The following is a 22,287-nucleotide window of genomic DNA, read 5'->3' on the forward strand; positions in this document are numbered from 1 at the left end:
ATTCTGGAATGTAAAAATCCTGTTCATGCCTAATTCCTACTGGACACTTGAACCACGCCAAGAAAGAAAAAGTGAATGAAGCAAAAAGGGGTAAAAAAGCAAAAAATTGTCAAGTTAGCATGCACCGTGAAGTGCGTATATCGGCCTCAGCGCCATGTGGCTCAGCATTGCGCCAACTGCCAGCGAACTGCTGGCACCCTTTGGTAGACATGAGGTGAGACATTTTGGGATGTAAGCGGCCAAGCTATAGGGCACCTTTTATTATTATTATTATTATTATTATTATTATTATTATTATTATTATTAATATTATTATTATTATTATTATTAGGAAAGTTGCTATTTGTCATGCGTCGGTATTACCTATATACTACAGGACACCACGGAGGATATTGCCATGCTTAAACCTGAGCAAACTTCGGCTCTGATTGTTGCACGTAATACATATGAGGAGGTCTGCTCTTCGGAACCAGAAACCGGTAACTTTTGTTCGCCTAGTGTTTTCACAGATTGGTGTACTTTTTTCATCGTCAGTTTTCCTCGTGCAAACACTACGTGCAGCATTCACGATGACTGGATCACCACTTTCGCGTTGATACTACTTGCAAAGTCTCACAGTCTTTATGCAGCTGCTTGGTATAGCCCGGGTGAACGGTGTCTATGGTCGCCGTCGCAGAGTGCTTTCTGAATCCCCTAGCAGTAGACCATGTAGCGGTTCATTCTAATTCATGCCAGAGGTGACTTGAAGCAGTCCGTACTACTTTCATGCCGGTGCCTCTTAACCACCCCGTTTCCCGAAGTTGCATTTTGCAGCCGTTCAGTCATCTCTATTTTATAGAAGCTGAGAAGTAGTCTGGAAGACGCACTGCCTTTTAAATGACCGCAGCGGTGGCCTAGTGGCTTGACCATCCGCCTCGCAAGCGGGATGTGCGGGGTTCGATCCCCAGTGCCGCCGGGTACCCACCGGTGATACAATGGGTACAAGCTTTCCCCTGCCTGGTGGTCAGCTTATTCAGAGTGAAATGCTTGGGCAATGGGTCTTTGACCCCACCTTGAGTAGAAGTAAAATACCTTGTGCCATGGCGCTCTTTGGCCACAGATGCCCTTGCGCCATAAACATTCACTATCATCATCAGCCTTTTAAATGAGGTCGCCGCACTGCTGGGTTCTTGTAGCGTCGTGCGTTTATTTCAATGAGGATTCAATAAATAGCGTGGAAAATCAGTGTACGACAGACGCAGCGTTTCGGCGTACCCGATGTCCTAGAATTGTAGCTCCTTACAAATTCCGGAGCCCTCACAAATCATTTTTTCTGCCAACGGCGTTGTCTTCTATAAGAAGTCTCAATACGACTTTTTAGTGCTTACCCCTCCATGAAACACGCCATAGCAGAACTTAAATCCTGCATCGAACATTAATTTCGACAATAACATGACACGAGGAGGTCAAAATACTGCCGGCAGGCTGTAAATTGAAATTCGCTGTCACGTGTTTAAAAAAAAAGACTCGGGACAGGTAATTCTGGCATAAGTCAACACAGTTTCAAATATTGTGCTTTAAGTAGAAATTCTGCCTTATTTGCTCGGTTGATCTACGCACATAACTTCTCCACTCAAGTGTTTATAGCCAAGCCACTTCAGAAAGTTTCAGTGCTTTTTTTTTTTTTTTGCAATGACGATGCATGTGCCTCACTTAATAATGCTGCAGTTCACGACATAGGTATCGACAGGACTAAAATGGGTATCTTCTATAGATCTTTTCACGTTTGCCTTTTTGGGCGCTGGCATATTTTCACTAGGCTGTGTCAGCAGCGTTCTTATTAGCGCGTTTCATGCAGGCATCTACGGCGCATGCGCAGCATAGTCCACCGTACACGAGAAAAGATTTGAAACAGTGAAAAGATGTATAGACAGCATAACGGCCATTGACTTGAAGATGTCAACAGTATTAAAGAAAAAGCATTGAGTACAAAGGCTAGAAGCAGAAAACAAGTACGTGCCTTACGACCTAAATCAGTTCACTGAAAGCCGAGCCTTTAATTGGTTTCTGAGGACGTGGATAAACACAGAAAGCGACGCGTTTGGAAGCACTGAAAGGTGATTAACCTTATGCTGTGATTAAGAAGGTCCCCCTTTTCTCTTCAACCGCCTGATCTTGCACAAAGGACTAGTCTGCAATCGGTTAGGATCCTTTATCAGCTAGATAGTGCAAAAGGAAACAGAAGAGGACGCTAATTGTTCGATACCAAAAAAAAAGTGTTACGTCGACGATTTAAGCACTCGATTACGTGAAACGTCCTCTCTCGAAACAGTCTGGACGCAAACTTGCGAATGGTTGTCTGGTGGTTTGAAACCTTCTGCGGTGAAAATAAACGCTCGCGTGGCGCTATCAGAACATTCGACCTCAATTAAAGTTTCCAGAAAGATTATGTTGGTTGCTTCAGCGTGGTGGGCGTGATAGTCAAGTTTTGAGCAGACCATTGCATTTGTTGCCCAGCATACCTTGAGTTCAGTTCTTTTTTTTTCTTTTTGGCTGCTATATTTGACGACACAAAGATTGCAGCTGCCTATCTTATAGCTGGATGTAGCACTAAGAAGTGTAAAGTGTACATTGTGGGGTTTATCGTTCCGAGGCGACACATATGCTATGAGGGACGGCATAGTGAAGTGCATCGAGTCAGGTTAGACCACCTGGGATTTTTCAAAGGGCACACGGGCGCCTAACTTTCTCCTCCATCGAAACGCGGCCGCCTCGGCAGGAATTGAGCCTGGGTCCTCTGTCTTAGCAGCGCTTTGGCTGAGTAGTAGATCCGCCTGCAATCACCAATCAAAAAGTCGCATGTGCTAAGACGTCGGGAGAAAAGCTCTTTATCAGAACTGATTCAAGGGACTCAGAAAAATGACTTCGTTTTTAAGCCAGAAACTTTCTCGGCTCCCAATCGAACCACTTTATTTTTACAGCGGAAGCTGTTATAGGGAACCCTTACAGACTGGGGCTTCAGCGTCGCCAGTCACACTTGTGGTCACGGTGACGTGATCACGAATAAGTGCGAGCCGCAGACAAGGATGACGACGACAATGCGAGGTGTGTGCACGGGTGCACGGGCGTGGACCTGACTGCAGCCCGTGAACCGCCGCGATATCAGGTGTTCGAGCATCACAGCGACCGCGTTCCGCTGAGCGCGGCCGCAAATTGACGACGAGAAACACGCCTGACGAGCCGCACAATACCGTGAGCGCAGACAACGAAAACGTGAAGCGACAGCAGCCCTGCCTACCGTGGCAGGCAGTCGTTGCCACCACACCGCCGCCGTTTACAATATACAGTGGTTTAAACCGCATAGTTTCTTAATATAACTGGCGGAAAAGCTGGCGGCACCATAGAGGTGATGGTCGTAGTGGTTGTTTATTAAAATAATAGTAAAAAGGAAGGAAAAGATTTTTGCTAGCCCCGGCATCTGTTATCGATACTGAAGCACCTGAGCTGGGGCAGCGGAAATAAAGGATAGCAGGCAGAATGGAGAAATGAAATGAAAAAGGTGAGGGGACAGGAAGAGAGGATAGGGGGAGAAGTAATATGTACAAACTATATACACAATAATATAGAGAGATGCCGGAATATCGGGAAGACGAGGTTTCTTACTTGCCTTGACTAGGCTGCTGGTGGTCACAAAACATGAATTCAGCCATAAAAATAGACTCATTCGTACCAAGTTTCCGTACAAGCCTAACACCGAACTTTCGCTTGCGTTAAATCTACTGAAGAAGTGAAAAACGCGGTATCGAAATAACTTATGATGCACACAAAGGAGAGCATTGCGGCGCCACTACCAATTTTGAGGTACAACCTACGCTTTCGGCCTGACACTAGCCAAGCCAAGCCAGACCCTAAACCTCGTCTTCCCGGCATTCCCGCGGTGGATGAAGTGCCCTTTAAGAAACTCGCATAGACGGTGGCGCCAGCTTTCTCTCCAGGTATTGTTTAGAACCTTAAGAGTTTAAATGGAACTTGTCCCAGCGTCACTACTAATGTCTGTGCCGAGACTTTGCAATCGCCAAATTGCGTACGTTTCAACGGCGTAGTGCTCGGTTCTTGCGCGAGTAGGCAGCGACCGCCGTCTGTCCGCTTCAAACGGCTACGCGCAAGCGCCCAAACCACCTCCTTTCCGCCCATGGACAGCGTGGGCGAACGCTTGATCGCCCTCAGACTGCCGCTAATGCCGTTGCGTAGACTGACTGACGGGGGCGGTAAGTAAGGACGAACGCCGCGTCCCTCAAGCGAGTGCGTTAGCGTTGGTGGAAACTACACTGCAAACCATTAAATCACTTGTGCTCTATCGTATTCCCTGATGGAAATCGACTGGACTCCTCCAAAAGGCAGTAAACAACTTAACCCCCCCCCCCCCCTGGAGGTTTATTTCCAGGCGGAGTGGGAATATTTATTACTTCTTTAAAAGAATTGGTAGGTAATGCTGAGGAAGTGTTTTAATGCGAAAGCAGTACTAGTCCCATTACAAGAGTGTGTACTCGCCAGATGGTACAGAAAATGCCAGCGATGGCAAGAAGAATGCGAGAGAAAGCAGAGCATCGCTATTTCAGAAAATGGCATACATGTCGTTCGTCTATGTTGTCACGTGGTGGTGACGGCAGTCCGGTGAGCAGGAAGATGGCGAAAAGGCTTCAAGACAAAAACCTTTTTTTGCGCTCACTGGCGCCCACAAAGGACTGCATGACTCGGCGGTGGCGTGGCAACAAGCGTGGTCGGCGGTCTATACGAATAGCATGCCCGCTGCTTTCGGCCGTGCTCAGTATTAAGCTGATAGCGAACTTTCGAGATAGGTGAGCAAAGTAACCGCAACAGTCAGGAATAACGTAGAATCGGCTCCGCCTGAGTGCAATCAATCGATATAATTCTGGTGACGTCTTGCATCACAAACAAAGGCAGAAAGCCGTGTGACTGCAGCTTTCAAGAACGAGAAACCAATTGAAAGCTTTCCCGACATTACCTTTTGAGCTACTTCTTAAAGAAGCATCGGTCCGGTGGTTTACAACGAAATCAAATGTGGACAAAAATAACCCGCCCCGCCGCGGTGGCTCAGTGGTTAGGGCGCTCGACTACTGATCCGGAGTTCCCGGGTTCGAACCAGACCGCGGCGGCTGCGTTTTTATGGAGGAAAAACGCTAAGGCGCCCGTGTGCTGTGCAATGTCAGTGCACGTTAAAGATCCCCAGGTGGTCGAAATTATTCCGGAGCCCTCCACTACGGCACCTCTTCTTCCTTTCTTCTTTCACTCCCTCCTTTATCCCTTCCCTTACGGCGCGGTTCAGGTGTCCAACGATATATGAGACAGATACTGCGCCATTTCCTTTCCCCAAGAAACCAATTATTATTATTATTAAAATAACCCCTGAGAGTGCAAAAACAGTAATTGAAAATGCAAGCACAGTGTCCATTAATGCGCATAATAAGGCTTTAGGCGCAGAATATGCACAACCTCTGGTCGGGCATGACGCCGCTGAGGCTCTGTCAATCTGTCGGGAGCTAATTCGTAGTCAAGCTCTCCAGGTCGACGTACGATTTTGTACGGGCCAAAGTAGCGGCACAAAACCTTTTCATTCACTCCGCGGCGGTTTATGGGGGTCGACACCCATACACGGTCACCCGCTTGTAATCCGCCTGTCTTCGGCGTAGGTTGTCGCGTCAGGCGTCGGTGCGCTGTTAGTCTTGATTGCGCAGGCTGGCCAGGCATCGGACTATGATTAGAAGATCATATGTTAAATTTTGTAGCTTCATTTCTCAGACAAACGACAAAAATTTTTATTGAATTTGCTAACGAAGCAAAGGTTGGCCCTGGAACAATTATTAGTTGTTAGATTTTAGTCACCTTTTTTTTAGAGACAGGAATTTGTTTCTTTTAAGTGCGCTACGGTAGATGTCCGTCTCAAAGAACAGGTTGACTAGGTAAGAGAACATGTCACAAATCAGATGAAATATTTGCTGATTATGGGAAAAAAAGGACATTGTCAATAACACGGCTCGTGCCGTTTAGATTCATGCTGACGGTGCGCCTCTCTTCCGAAAAAAAACTGGAAAATAAAAAAAAAAACTGTGGAGTTGCGTGTGTCTGTTTCGCGACAAATGAATCAATGAACGCATTTTAAATGTCTAGTTGGTTGTGACAGATGTGATAGATCTGATGGAATGCAGTTACTGAAGTCTTTAAAAAAATCTTATTTGAGAATCAACTGATCACTTGCCGTTTGTTTTTAGACATTACCTGCGCAATTTATGTTATATTGATAATATTTCTTTTTGTCTGCTCTGATGAACCTTCCTAGTACATTGCTGTAAGTGTTGTATAATGTCTGTGATAAAATATCAAGTGTCTGTTTAGTTTTAGTCTTTAGGTAGAGGTTATCTTTTCTTCCTTAGACATTCGAAATCATTTCCAGTTAGCAAAGGGTTATGAGAGTCGGAAAACATTTTATTTAATGATATTACTGCAGTAAACGTTGCATCAGAGGCAGCAGAAAGAAAAAAAGAAGAATGATTTAAAAGAGTCTATCGGTTATTGATCAATGGTCATCGGTAACCAATCCGTGTTAGCAATAAGAAACAATAAGGAATTCAAGTGTTTTTTTTTCCGGTGACCTTCGCCTGATCACTGTTACGGAATAGAGTTTATTCGTACAAAGATAGTCATTACCGGTAAATTCCCCCTTTGCTATGTTAGCATTGGAGAAGTATAGGGAATGGGCAACGCATGATCAATAAGTGTATCGTTCCCGTTACTAGAGTGTCTGGTTGGTACGTACGCTTAAAAAAACGTTCGCTGCCATGAGCATTCTAACAGCTACTGTATTTATGATATGATAATGTAGCAGAACTCTGAAGGGTAGCATTCAGGTCACCCATGATAATGAAACATTTGTTTTTTGTTCGAGCGAGAGCTTAATGAATAGTTCTTTGGCAGACAAGCAGAATTCGGTAACTGATGATGAAGGTGATCGATATATGCAACCGATGACAATCTCCTTAAAATATAATGAAATAAAGATTTTATTGAGCTGAATTCAGCCAGACACAATTAGACGCAGTAAGCGACAAGGTCAAGCGTCTATGGTAATGAAACTTTCAAGATATGAAGATAGTTGTGCCGTAACGGTGACCGTCCCCTCCGGTGACAGTATTCAGCTGAATAAGACGGAAAAGTGTGTAGGCTCTGGTAGCATGAGCCACGCCAGGTTTGTTAGATATAATAAAGAAATGGAGACGGATAGATAAGAAATCAGAGATGTCATCGGGGTGTTTGCGGAGCCTACACGCATGGAAATAGATGAATGAGCGGCAGGACGTACAAATTAACAAGGAATTCAAGTGCCCAAGACGCAAATGTAAAAATAACAACGACTACTTAGTAGGGATAAGCAAGTTTATGAATGAACGGAAAGATCAGATTTAGCAAGACTGTAAGCTGAATTGCACGCTTCGTACGTCAGTTGTTAGTTCACAGAAAAAGCCACTGCTTACCTTTCTTCACCGTTGGCGCTTTCGCGACTAGCCTCTTGTCGTCTTGCGACTGATGAGCCTTAACAAAATGTGCGTGTGCATCATGTCTTTGGTAGGCCAGGCTACGAGTGTTCAAGCTGACCTTTTTTTTGCGCCTTTTTCACAATTTTTTTTTGTTCAAGAGCGGAAATGCACGACAGAATTTTGCTCATCGGATTTCGTCGGCCCACAATGAACGATATCTAGGTCAATAACGGAAACAGTGCGTTTCATTTTCTCGCCAAATGCTGTTGTAATAGCTGTGAAAACTTCATCTTATGTGCACAGCACCCCTCTAATTTCAGTGTGGTCGAATCGATAATATTGCTCAATCTCTATTCTTTTTCAGAGAGTATCATTCTCGGCTCTTGAAGCTATATCCGAGACGGAGAGCTCAGTCTGCTGGTCGATCATGTCTTAACAAGTTTGTTGAACAATTCAAAACTCCATCCCATTCCATCAGCTTCATTTTGCGGCCACTGACATCCGCCCTTATAAAAAAACTTTATAGACAGTCTATAGACTTCTTATAGACTCTATTGCCTTCCTATAGATATTTCTTTCTGTATACTCATAGTCTATAGACTGCCAATAGACAAAAATCTACTAAAAGCGTATGACCATAAATCTATAGATTGTCTATAGACAGTCTAAAGGTTTGTATTGCCTATAGACTGTTCCTTAGGGTTCGTCTTTAGATACTCTATAGACTTTAAGAACAGATGTCTATGGACAGTCTATAGACTGTCTAAAAAAGATGTTGTAAGGGGCGGACCGGCATTGTGCACTTTGACCTTGGAATTTGACCCACCGCGGTGGCTCAGTGGTTAGGGCGCTCGACTACTGATCCGGAGTTCCTGGGTTCGAACCGACCACGGCGGCTGCGTTTTTATGGACGAAAAACGCTAAGGCGCCCGTGTGCTGTGCGATGTCAGCGCACGTTAAAGATCCCCAGGTGTTCGAAATTATTTCGGAGCCCTCCATTACGGCACCTATTTCTTCCTTTCTTTCACTTCCTTCTTTATCCCTTTCCTTACGGCGCGGTTCAGGTGTCCAACGATATATGAGACAAATACTGCCCCATTTTCTTTCCCCAAAATCTAATTACTACTACTACTACTACTTGGAATTTGCCACAGCCTGGTCGATAAGATCGTTTAATCTATCGCTGTATCTAGCCTCGTGGTGCTCTATTTGCTTCTCGAGCTCGGCAATTTTCGCCATTGTGAGCACATCCGCTCATACACATTACTAAAATACTCTGATAAAAACTTTTAGCCGGCATGCTTACTAAGGATCATTACGCCTTTGGAAGAAGGACGGCTGTCGCGAGGGCCACAGAAATTTCACAACGAGGAAAATCAACTATCACTTAATCGCACAACATGAGGACGACGAAGACGACAAACACGCTTTGACCGGCAACCTTCGGTTTGGTTTGGTTTATGGGGGTTTAACGTCCCAAAGCGACTCAGGCTATGAGGGACGCCGTAGTGAAGGGTTCCGGAAATTTCGACCACCTGGGGTTCTTTAACGTGCACTGACATCGCACAGTACACGGGCCTCTAGAATTTCGCCTCCATCGAAATTCTACCGCCGCGACCGGGATTGAACCAGCGTCATTCGGGCCGGCAGCCGAGCGCCATAACCACTCAGCCACCGCGGCGGCTGACCGGCGACCTTCGCATTATTAGCTAGCGCTGTCGAACACTAGACAGTATACTAACCTCAGCGCAGCGAGTGATGGCAAACTGATTGGTATGGTATTTGGCATATGTGGTTTAGGACGGGGTTAATTTGACAGATACGAAAGAGGCATTTGTCCTGCTGTGGGCGTAGTCAGGCTGCTCCTGATGGTGGTGTATGGGGTTTATCTTCCCAAAGCAGCACAGGCTGTGAAGGACGGCGTAGTGGAGTATTTAAAATTAATTTCTCTCACCTGGTGATCTTCAACGTGCACTGACATCGCACAGTACACGGCGCCTTGCGTTTCGCCTCCATCGAAACGCGGCCGCGGCTGCAGCGATCGAATCCACGTCTTCAAGTTCAGCAGCCGAGCGCTCACTGACACGTCGGAGCAAGGCACGAAGAATATATATGATGAAAATAGATAACTTAATCGAGGATGGCCGAGTGTCAGGTAGCGACGAGCTGAGAAAATTTTCCAGAATATCGTGTCCGCCGCTGGCACAAGCCACAAATAATTGAAGGTAACTGGGACAGACTTACTGGGACAGCTTGCGCTCCGTGCTGGAGCGGACACAGCACGGTCAATATACTAGTGATGCTCACGATCAGGTTGCGTTCCCTCACTTCAAAAAATTTCTTTATAGTCGGTGGTGTCACCACAGGACGCTACCACATTTGGTGTTGTTCCCTCATGAATATTTCTTTGATTCATTTAATTGACTTTCAACTCATTCGAAGTCATGTCTCACAAGCTGATAACACCGGAGGTAGCGCTGCCATAAGTTAGACACAGTACGACATAGAACGGCCGACTCCGTGCGTGCTTCGTTTGACAGAGCAAAAGCTTCAAGGCCCAATTTAAAGAATAAAGAGCTTTGGGAAGGTGCAATGACCTATGTGCTTCGCACTACCTCCAAACACTCGCACCGAGAACTTCGTACATTCATCCACGTAACCGCCTCCTTTCGCTTTACACCAACTCCGAGAATCGGCCATCGTGTTCCGCCTGGCTGCATACTACTACTAAGTTTTTAAGGTATGTCTCCATGGAGCTACCTGCAGAGAATTTTTTTTCGAGGAGATAAGGTCTAGGAAACTCCACGAAAAAGTAGTGCTTTGTTTCTGAAATGGGTTAACGCACAATCATATAAACGAATGCAAAAGAGGGGCAAAACTTGTGAAATCGGGGCTAGGAGGCACCAGGACACGTGACGGGGCCTCATTTCGTTGACTGCGTGAGCACCCTTCTTGCTTTAGCACTTGTAATGTTGTGTGAGATCGTATCGACGCACCCGCTCTTTTGATATTGATGAGTCTCATTGCTGTGTTTGTGTTCTTTCTCCGCGCCCTACAGTCGGCTTTGTTCTGTCGTATTTCTATTTTTCGTCCTCCTTTTCTGTTCTCACTATAGTGATGCAGGAAAAAAGTTTATGGCGCATTTTTTTTTGTAAAGCGCTTTTGTTTTATGCTACATTTCCTATTTTGCTTAATCTCCTACTATTGCTCCCGATATTCTGTTTGGTTCTGCTTTTGTTGTCTTCAAACAGCTCTGCACGCCTTTTCAGGCCGCAGTTCTGCCTGTTTTTTTTTTTTGTTGTTGTTGTTCAAAAACCACCCTTAATGTGAAATTTTAGTTTGGTTTTAGTTTTATGAGGTTCAACGTCACTAAGCGACTCATGATAACGCCGAAGTGGAGGGCTCTGGATAATTTCGACCACCCGGGGTTCTTTAGCGTGCACTGATATCGCACAGTATATGGGCCTCTTGCATTTCGCCTCCATCGAAATGCGACCGCCGCGGCCAGGATCGAACCCGCGTCTTTCGGGCCAGCAGCCGAGCGCCATGAACACTGAGCCACCATGGCGACCGCGAAATTTCTGATTTTTTTTTTTCATTTTAGTGCCCACCACTGAAACAAGAAATGGATTGATTGTTATAATGACATTTCGCACTTATCATTTCTGTTGTGGGCAGTGTCTAAGGGTGATGTGCCGGGGATGCGAGGGAGGTTGCTGGGCAAAGCCAGCACCACAGTAATTCTCTTGTCCCAGATTTCAAACAGATCTCAATTTATGTTCACCCTTTTGCACCAATCAGAGCACTTTGCGACTCCATCTGGACCTTCGCTTCTTTTCTCTCTTTCAATGAAAAACTACGCGTCATTAAGAATCGCTGATGACTCGGGACCACTTACGCTCAATAAAGGCAAAATCAGCAGCTAAAGTTTGTGCGCACGTGTCGTCCCGACTCTCTGCCTCCGAGTGCTTTGGGTGATGAATTCTAAAGCGAGAGCTGTCTCCGCTTAAGAGCGACTAAAACAGAGTAAATGACAAATAATGCTCTGTGAGAGGAGCTGGGGGTGTGTGGGGAGCGGGTAGAGAGGGAGGGGGGGGGAGAACAAAATGTGTCTCGTTCCGCAAGGTTTCCTCCGAGCCGACGGAAAAGTGTGCATTTTGCTCTGGAGCGATTGCTCGTGCTTCGACCTTGGCGGCCGGAGCTCGTACCCCCCCCCCCCCCCCCTCCCGCCTCAGCCTCGCGCTCCCCGCGCTGTCTGGGATCGTTCGGAGTTCCCTGCGGACGACCCGTGGACCGGACAAGATAACCCGAGCCCCACTCGACAGACTCTCGCTCGGGGCTTTCACAGCGGCAGCTCGGCCGACTGCTCCTGCTTGCTGCTGCTGCGCTGAGGTTCCGAGCAGGTCGTCGCGCACATCCCGTACGGCTGCTTCTGCCGGTGCTCTTCCCTTCGCTTCGGCTGTCTTGCGGCGGAGCGCAAGTCCCTTTTATGCGTTCCAGGATCGGCCGCGTTTGTACCGAATCTATGTTACACGTCTATTCATGAGGCGTCCCAACTATGTTGGTTTTTATGTCATCTTTATTTTCTCTCACGGGGTAGCTTAGCACGTGCGCATGCGGTGTGGTTGGTTTACTATAGTGGCTGCGGTTGTAGCAGTTGCCATAATGGCGACCAACTTGTCTCCCCCGGGAAATGCAGATATGTCGCGACTGTCCCGAAACTTCACCGTTTGGCGAGAAGTACGTTTCTGCGGACGCGGAGGGACCACACGCAGAACACGGAGTAAGAGCGTCGCGGAAGTTGGTTACACACAGACGTCACGGAAGGGCGTTATGGAAATGAGACAGAAAGCACTGGCACTTGAATCTCGTTGCTAGTTGTGTTTAGCAATGGCATTATATGTTGAATAAAAAAGTCTTACCATGCTGAAGTTTACTGCTGGTTACGCTCAGAAAACCACCCACCTGGGCAAACATGTTGCTCACTGTCTGATAGGTTTAAATCTAGGATAATAGTGCGAGATGCTAACATGGTCGGACTAAGACTACCACTAGGGTGCTTTATAGCAACATTGCATTTCAATCACATTGCCTGAACTTTGCCTTCTGAGGTATTCTAATTTAGTTTACAGTCTGCGTCATCCTTGTGTACAGCGTTCGAGCAGCGCCCTGCCTTACGAGCGATTCGACGCCTTGCCGCAGCCGCCTTGTTCTAGAGGCAATGCTTACATGGAAGTAGAGCCATAACAAACATACAGGCCAGGTAGATCCGAGCACTTTGCCTTAAAATCATCGGCTACTGCCAAATTTTGGTTTTTATTGTCTGGGTCGCACTCTTCGAGACCGTTACTTAACGGTGACGCGGGCTGTACTCTCAGTTACTTACTCCCTCCATCGCCTGTCCGCATCGCCGCCCATCAGAACCCTCTTTCCTTTCCTCTTCCCCATTTACAGTGCAGAGTGGAAGGATACATAATGGTCGCTTAGATGACAAGCTCTATTCCCTTCTAAATAAAACTTCCTCGCTGTCCTTAGAGGAAAAGCACATACATTTCTTTTTGAATTTGCGCTGTAGTTTTATATTTTATGTGCAGGAGTAACTAGGCTTTCTATCCGGAACGGTGGCGTAGTAAACGGCAACGCACACGACTGGACGGGTCTACCAAGACAACGGTTACCGTTGTTGAAGCACCACTCTGCGTGTATAAGCAGCTACCAGAAATCCCACGCAAGAGAGAGAGCCTTTATTAATGAGAAGGGCAGAGAGGTTGGCCGGAAAAATGAATATGTGGCCTGCTACTCTGCCCACGGGAAGGGGAAGAGGAGAAGGAAGAGGGTCACGATTGGGGATGATGATGATGAGAGAAGGCAGATGTGGCTAAGGCGTCCCGTCATAATTAGTTCGGGCTTGAACACGGGCTCCTTTCACCTTTAAAATAGGGCATGTTACATGGCCGGCAGGATGGTTAGAAATTCGCCCGGCTTGACGGCATGCGGCACAACAAACAGCGAAGTCCCGCGGGCGCACGTTACAGGTTGTGACGCCATGGGCTCCAGCACAGCGCGTGCGGACTGCTTTTGAGGGGTCGGCCGTGTGTGGGCAGCGGCTCAGCCTGTGTCCGTACTCAGAGCAGTGCGTACAAAGGGGAACGTGCAAGTCCTCACGGACTGCGATGAGGTCAAGCCCGCAATGACATATTTAGCTGCCATCAGGCGGCGAAACGCATCAGGGTCCAGTTCAGTAACATGTGCACAAGTGCCGCCTCTCTTTGTGAGAAACGCGCACCTTACAGGTTTCAGGGTCTAGCCGCAGCAATGAGTTCCGGCGGTTTAGGGCAGCAATCAGGTCTCCTGTGTGAAGGTCTGCGTACACGCCGCTAAGCTTCACGTGCAGGTTTCTCTGCTGAGGGACCCGAACAGTTATCGAGGCGCGAGTCACCTGGATGCGACTGATCGCCTCCTTAATGCGGTCAATGTCTGGGCGTTCCTTGGCAATGACTGTAACCCCGTGCTGAATGCGCCGCCGAGTGACCGCTCCGATGTCCTCTGCTTGAGGCTCGGATGTTAGCCTTTAGATTTGTGGACACGTCATGGCCTGCAGAGTCCGAGGGCTCGGCAGATGCCAAAAACATGACATGGTCAGGGTTGGGGATTCCCGAGGACACGGTGTCAATAGAGTCAACATGTTCAGTAGACGGAGTCAGCGGGACACGGCTGGCGGCATCCGAAGTATCTTGAGTATGCAAATCCCATGCAAAATTTGTGTTCCGAGCTTTGCCCGGATGTCAGCGTGCCTAAGTTTTTGTTACGCAGCTAAGCCGGCCTGACATCTTTGCTGCACAAGTGTAGTGTGACTTCACCTCCACGCGAAAATAGTTCCATCGCTGATTGCGCTCGGCTATTCTTGATACAGAGGCTGATCTCGGCTTCTGGTTCTTTGTGAGCAAATGCTAAAGAGTCACAATTTAGCAAATATTTAACAAGTTAACTGCATACTGGGTCACCAGTGGGTCACGTTCTGTGTTCTTGCAGTGCGGAACGAATACTGAGTGGTGCTATGGAGCCATGGGAGGGCTAAGATTCTTCAAACAGCCTACGAAAAACACGCATGTTAGGTTGCTATTGCCTTGTCTTATCAGCTCCAATAGGTTGTCTTTGCCGGATACTCACTAAAGAGTCATGCCGGATTAAAAAAAAAGAAAATCTAAGGGTGGCCTCTGATGGGCCATGACGCATAGGAATTAGGGTCCCGAAAATCACTGCCCTATTGAAGGTGTGTGGCGGCGACGTCTCACAGGAAAGCTTGTTGAGTGCTCCCCCTCCCCTCCCTTACCTCCTCTCTTTAGAAGCAAGCTTTTCTTCCGTGAGGACCAGTGCTACCCAGATATTGCCTTCTGCACAAAAAGTGCTAATTCAAGAATGATGCGGGAGCCCCAGACTTTGAGTAGGTGGGAGCCCCAGACTTCGAGTAGGCGCGAGCAAATCGCGCTCCCGGAAGACATGGTCCTCGCCATAATGTTTTTTTATGCATGTTTTCCTCACAGTCATGCCGAATGGTTATCTCGTTTCCGTCATCTTATTTTCTTTCATTTGCGGAGCCCAAAAAAAAAAAAAAGAAGGCACACTGAACCGCTCACTGTCCGCGTACGTCACTCTGAAGAAACGCGCCGTCCAAGCAGCGAATCCGAGATGGCTCGCCTCGGCGCCGGAGGTCCGAAGGCGCTCGCCGGGACGGCCGTCCGCGCCGATGACGAGGCGTCTTCGTCGGGCCGCGATGAGAAGACGCCTCTTGTTCGAGTAGCGTTCCGTACAAAGTATCGATCTGCGGGGATATAAAAAGTCTAGAGCCCGACCACCAGGTGCGCTGTCAGATACGAGCCCGGAGTGCGGCGCGCACTCTCTCCTCGTGCGGCGGAGGCGGCGGGAAGAGAGGGGGAAGAGGAGGAGGAGGACACGGGTGCGCGGGGCGAGGGCAAAAGCGGCGACGGAAGCGAAGTTGCCCCGTCAGTTCCGCTCCAATCTGCTCGCCACGCGAGGTTCGCGCGCCGCGCCACTTTCGGAGCCGGGATACGGACACTTGTTCCCCGCGCGCCGAGCTTCATGTTGCCGGCCGCCTTCCTCTATGTGGTCTGGGCTGTGCTCGAGTCGGGTGAGTCTTACGCCGAAGGCCGTCGTCTTTGTGCTGGGTACTTCCGCGTTTTGCTAACATGTAGAAACGTGCACTCTGCCTCGTATACATGATCAAACGCTAACGCGTGAGGTAAAGTGTGACCGCATACATTATTGCGGTTAAAATGAAGCGCTAATGGAACTCGTGCTCTGCGCGCAGTTCCTACTGCAGGCTCTAGTTTGTGAGGCTGTGCTGACTCATACAAATATGAACTTCGCACGACAATCCACTGAATACAGCTAAGACTACTGTGTGAATGTTAGCATGCCTGGCCTTTTACAGATATTGAGTCAGAGTTGATCTTGCTGTGTGAAGTCGTTTCCTGTCGATTCGGATAGCATGGATATGAAAGTTCTGGTATTTTTTTCTTTCTTTAGAGCCAATTTAACTAGAATACATTCCTTAGAACTCAGCTTTTTTTTGTTTAGTACAACGATTAAGAGATTGCTGTTTTGTTTAAACTCAGAGCAGCGAGTGTAACTTCTCAAATTAACTTCTGCGAATGCGCGAGATTTGGGAGGTTCTCAAAAATACTATTTCCACGTATTTTTTTATTTTTTGGCAGAACTCCCACCGTGCCTTTGTAATGTCAACGCGCGTTGACACCTTGCTTAATCATCGTTAACATGTAGAGCCGTTAGGCGCACCTATGAGAAACAGACACTGGGATTAAGATTGTTGTTCACCGTGCACTTCATTTTTTTTTTTTTACCATAGCATCAGAATATCCTGCGTTTGTGTTTAGCGCTGAAGCCTACTCACCAGGCAGTTCCGTCAAGCGAATCAATTTGTTTCTAGTGAGCCCGATAGCCAGTGTTTTTTGTTATAGCTGCAAAAAGTTATCAAAATTTTATGCTCTTCTAAGTGCACGCAAGAGTGGTATTAAAAGCAATATTTAGTTCGCGCTCGAGAAAAAAATTAATTATTATTTTTAATTATAGATCGAATTTTATAAACTTCAGAGAAATTGAGTTTTAGAGAAAGAAGAGGGAAAACAAATCCGAAACTACGCTCTTCAGTCGTATCTTTAGAGGAGTTATCGTTGAAGGCATGGTAGTTAGAAGTTGTCTTCGTACACCTTTACGTGGTACCTTCCTTCTGCGGCGCACAAGAATGGTCGCTATTTTTCTCATACCTCGAACTTGTTTAACAAACCGCTAACCTTTTTAGACAGCTTGAAGTTCTCTTACTCTCGTGTTTGAGCAAAATACTAGACTTCCGTTCAAACATCAACATTTTTAAAGCTTATTGTCTTCAGATATACTTCTGTAACAACATTTGCTTTTCGCACGTGCAAAAAAAAAAACACTATTCGCTTACACAGTTTTTTTTTTTTTGAAGCATGGTTGAGTAACAGCGGTACTGATGGCGCTAGTCCTCTCTAATCACGTCTACTCATGAGGCTAACCGACCTAGTGGTTAATTATTAGATGATTCGTACCTAAAGCGAGGTTAATGGCTTTCAGGGAGCTGCAGGGTGAGCGTTGGGCGCAAGTCAAGCCTATTGCTGGTCACAGCTCGTGTGGTGGTTTTGGGTTCCTTCCGCGGACACCACCCACATTTTATAATGAATCAATTCGTTTTTCCCCTCTTCAAATTTGTTGTTTATACAGCCGACTGCGAGACGTCGTTTTTATCAATTGGGTGAAGATTGCAGGGACTTACAAAGGCCCTGCTGCCATAACCAGAGGGTAACTCTCGAGGAGGCCTTAATTACTTCGCGCCAATTGACACACAGCTAAATGCTAAGAATCGAGAGGGCCCTTAGGTAGATGTCGCGTTTTCACTCCATATGATCAGGCGGCAATGAATTAAACAGTGCAAAATTTCAGCGCGTCAAGCAGCCAAGGAACTATTGCCAGCAATAAAATATTATTGCGAAAGCATTATTGTGATAGGAAAACCCCGAGCAAGATCTTGTGATGTTTGTATGTTTGTGCTAAGTGAAATAAATAAGCAAAAATAAATCAAATATATATTTGTGACTGAGATTCGAACCCTCGACAGAGCGAACAGGTCAGCTTCGCTGGCCACTTAGCGAGATTTCTAGGGTATCACCGCAACCGAACATGGGTCATGTTGTACTTGTTGCCTCAAAAGCGAAGGCACATACCCAAGCGCTGTGCATTGCTCATCGTGTTCTTCATCAAACAATATATCATCAGACAAATATTTGCGTTTTGAGCAATGTGGCAGTAGGGACAGAGAGATGTGCACGACATGCGGTTGGTGTGTACAATGTTGTGGCAAAAACACGGCACTGGACCGATACGCGTTGGCGTATCTGGAACATAACGAGTCGCTGGAACACAAGCCGCCGGCGTACATTGGGTAAATTGTCATTGGCGATGAAAAAGCTGGCGACGCGCATAACTGCTTCCTGTCTGCGGACACCTCAATCGCGCTTTCAATTACGTGGTGGTGGTGTTCACATGAAAAAAAACTGTGCTTTCGCGCAGTATTTCGCCGGCCATTTTTCGCTGCCTAGAAATACACTAACTAAAGTCAATTCAGACTGCGTTTGCAGGGGACGAAAATTTTTTACATACGTGCGCACAAAAACATATGCGCACGAACACACCAGGGAGAAAAACCGTACAATACGTAGCAGCTGTGGGGAAGCCGTGAGAATGCGTACAACATGAGATTGACGGCCGTGCTTAGGTGCTCACATGCAGATCATGAGGCTGCGTAGCTCAATTTGAGGCTACATATGTAGTGTGCGAAAAGATGCGTTTTCAAGGAGCACCCGTGATCTCGTGACTCTGCTCAGAAGTTTAGGCGCATGCATACAAGGAGCACACGCGCAGGAACTCGTTCGCAGATGCCTAACACTTGCGCGCGACGCGTCTCACCAGTGGCGCAGAGGTGCAGGCTATTGCGAAAATTCCTTCCAAGCTAGCGCTCCCGATCGCTTTCCTACGGTGGCGGCCCATCTCTATTCCAACGTCTTACTTCATCGCGAAAATTGCGCAAGGCAAAGTAAAAATATACAAAAGAATCTGTATCCAAGCTAGTTGGTTCATAGCGCGAAAGTAGAGTGTTAGAATGAAACTTTGTTTCCTTTCTCCAAATGAAATTCTCCCGCCGAACCGCAATTTCGCCTTCGCGAGGAGCCAGCGCATGCGCCCGAATGTAGTCTCCGGAGGCAGACGCTCGGGCCGCAGAGGCCGCGAGGAAATTTAAATTAGCATCGAAGCCAATCAAAGGTGCGACTCCTTCGCAACGTTCAACTTCGCTTAACGTTCCTCTGATCGGCTCGGTCGACCGTACGCGCTATAATGCATGCAGGCGCGGTGCCCTTAAGGTACCACGATGCGGAAAGAAAAGAGGGAACTAACGGAGGAGCCATCTCCTTGTTTATTCTTCCATTTAAAGGCAGCCCGTTGCTCGCCCTTCGTTCCCCGGCATTCTCGAAATGGACCACTTGCAATAGGCCCAGTGGACGGCGGCTTTTTGCTCCCGAAGCCGCAGAGGAAACCGCGAGTCTCCTCTCTGCGGGAGTCGAGGGTCGTTGCTCGTTTCTGCGTGTCCCGAACCGCTATAGAAGGCGGACTCGAGTTCGAGACAGAGAGGCTCCAGTGAAAGAGGGAGGGCAAGTGCTCGTGGAAATGCTTTTCGGTCGGAAACAGTTTGTTCCCTTTGCCTCTTGTTTGTGTTTGTCCCCCTTGGGTCGAGGGGGGAGGGGAGGTCTGTTTTCAAATTCTAATCATTTGCCGGGCCTCTTGCCTCCGGTCCCAGTAGCGGTGGGAGCAAGCACGTGTGTGTGGCTCCTAACAAGATTGGGATAAAATATTCACTCGAGGCGACCCCCGGCCGATTGCTCCCGCGTAACCCTCTCCTTCGCTTCCTCCATTCCCTTTGCACTATTGGTTCCTTTTAGTTTGCTTTTTTTGCTTTTTGACCGCTACCTCCGCTGCGCAGTACACGTGTGGGTGAGATGGCTGCCCCCTGTACGGCGAGGCACCTACTCCCCCACCGTTCAAGCGTGGCCTTGGTGGCGCGGCAACGTCGTGTTGTTTCTCTCTTGCCTGCTTTTTCCTTATCGGGTTAGGCTCAGCGTTGTCCGCGGCATCTCACTTTCCTGTCTCCGGGGAGGGAGAAGTCAGCTCGGCCCCGCAGTGACCGGATAACTTTTAGCGGAAAAGAAGAGGTCTCGGTAAGCCACGTGCAGAGGGAGCGAGCCTCGGGAGGCATAAGCGCAGACGTGTATGACAGGCGAGAGGCATTAGGGAGTTTAGCGCACCGTAACTACCTTGTCGGGCATGGCAAGCAGCATTGAGGAACTCTTCTGAATCAGCTAGACGGGGGCGGTAATCGTAGTGAAGCATAATAAAAGGTACAGATTTAAGGCACCGCAGGCTTATTCAACGATATGAAGTAGACAGGACGAAACGGTTGAAGGAATTTCTAAAGGCGTCAAATCAATAATGTAACAAAATGGAGTCTCCTGATGGGCGCCTTCAATGCCGGAGTGAAAGGAAGACGCTGACGGACGGCTAAGCAGTGGGCAACTATGGCATAGATTTTAGGAATATCAGAAGAAAACTATTATAATTGATTGAATGACATGGTCTCATTATTATGATTGCATTCCTGCACTGATGAAACGAAAGAAGAAGTGAGAAATGGAAGAGGCTTTAAAAAAACACCCGTATAGGCATCGCACACGCGTGTTATTTTGCTTCTGGCCAGTTGCGCTTATTTACACCGTGCCCCTCTCCCAGATATATTGCCCACTCCCATTATAGATAAGAACATCCCTGGCAAATGATGAATTTTTTCTAACTCTCCTAATGTTCTCGAAACCACAACGAAAACTTCAGCGGTGACGTAAAAGTGGTAGATGCGGGAAGATAAGGGATCACTGAAAAGAGACTACTCGAGGGCATGAATTCTCTAACATTTCTCTCGAACTTCGGGCGTAAACCACTTTGAAATTTTGACTACCCTTAAAGTTGGATATATTGCCGTAAATATACAAGGTGTCTGTTCCCAAAATAAGGCCACTTTGTTCACTTGCACGTCCTATAAATAGCAAAAATATTTCGCAATATCCAACGCGGTCCCGGTACCCTTCGCGCCTACAGGAGAACACTCTGTTTTCATATATCTGGTGTCAAGAAAGACGGCAGATTACTGACTGCGAGAGCCGAGGGCGTGCGGGAGTGAGATTAAAAAGCTTGTTTTTAGCGAACTTTCGCCTTCTTTTAATTCAGCCTTATTTTTTCTTTGTCGACTTGATTTGAAGCGCGAAAGATCGGGGGCTGGATTAAAGGTTTTACTTTAATCCTCTTTGGGCAGATTGATGAAAACTGCAGGCGCCCCTGGAGGGTAGACGGCGGAAGTGCTCATGCGGAGAGTGGGATCTTCGGAACTGCGCACACGAGTCGGGACACATTTACTCTTGCAAGGGGGAACGTCAAGACTGAAGTGTCAATAGGTTACACTTTTTCTCGCTTGTAATCGCTTCTTTTCGCCTTGAAATATATTTCTCATCTTACTTTCTTGAAATCATTCCCTCATTTCTTTTCGGCTTTTTCGTCGTGATACTCACGGTTCGTGTGATAACAGGATCAGAGTTGAGCAAGGGCTTACAAGGTTCGTCAGAGCTTCACCGGTGGAGGATGGTAGCAGACAGTGTAATAGGGAGTTAAAACAGTCTAATAACTCACCGTTCGTCTTGCTTATATGAAGGCAGCTAAACATTTTGTGGTTCAACATTTTGCGGTAGTTACATTACTAAGAAATGAAAACGGTGTACTGCTGCAATACGCGAGCAACGACTTGATAACAGCGGCGGAGATGGTAATAGAGAAGTATCTGCTGCCAACTGCTTATACAAACCGGAAGCCGTCCAGCTTAAATTTCAACCGCTGTATTCTCTTTTAATTACTTCTCCACTAAGCAGTTCTAAGAAAGCTGATGATTCGATGTACCCTCGGTTAATGAATTGCTTTGGAGAAACTTGAGATTGTCTAAATTTATCCCGTGACCATCCATGGCGCACCCCATAACCTAGAGGCAACTTTTATTTGTAAGATTCTAATGATTAGCGACCTAGGCAGTACGACTAAAAGATTGCTGCGAGGAATTTTCGCATAAATCGGCAGCGAATGGAAGAGCGAAAAAGCGGAAATCTCTAGCTGATGTGCAGCATTCCACACTACTCGTAAGAAAACAAACCATCATTTGCTGCTATTAGTTCACCAGTGACTGTCATCAGCTCATAGTTTATCAGCATGTCATGTGGTATTATTCAGCAGCTTTATAACCTGATAGATTCATATTGAGTTTAATTTTTTATTAAATCTTGTTTCGTGCAGAAGTTTGATTGTCCTTATCATGTAACTGCAAGACAGACCTATTTGTTTTTTTAAAATGTCTGACCCTCTCTCTCTAAATTTTGTTTAGAAGTTTTATAACTTGAAATATTGATATGGAGTTTAATTTTTTTTATTAAATCTTGTTTGGTGCAGAAGTTTGATTGTCCTTAACCTGTAACTGCAAGATAGACCTATTTGTTCTTTTAAAATGTCTGACCCTCTCTCTCTCTCTCTCTCTCTCTCTCTCTCTCTCTCTCTC

At 46.9% G+C, this 22,287-nt stretch overlaps 1 protein-coding gene across 2 annotated transcripts in view; it reads left to right on the forward strand.

Annotated features, from left to right (window-relative positions):
• The first annotated feature begins 15,551 nt into the window (after positions 1-15,551).
• The window catches only part of LOC144136733 (uncharacterized), a 101,850-nt gene continuing 95,114 nt past the window's right edge, over positions 15,552-22,287 (forward strand). For both annotated transcript variants that reach the window (XM_077669307.1, XM_077669309.1), the window contains exon 1: positions 15,552-15,681. In XM_077669307.1, coding sequence (XP_077525433.1) covers positions 15,633-15,681 — 49 coding nt within the window. In that variant the 5' untranslated portion in view covers positions 15,552-15,632. The remainder of the gene's footprint in view (positions 15,682-22,287) is intronic.

This window comes from Amblyomma americanum, chromosome 6 (assembly GCF_052857255.1).
Source record: "Amblyomma americanum isolate KBUSLIRL-KWMA chromosome 6, ASM5285725v1, whole genome shotgun sequence".
Classification (NCBI taxonomy): Eukaryota; Metazoa; Arthropoda; class Arachnida; order Ixodida; family Ixodidae; genus Amblyomma; species Amblyomma americanum.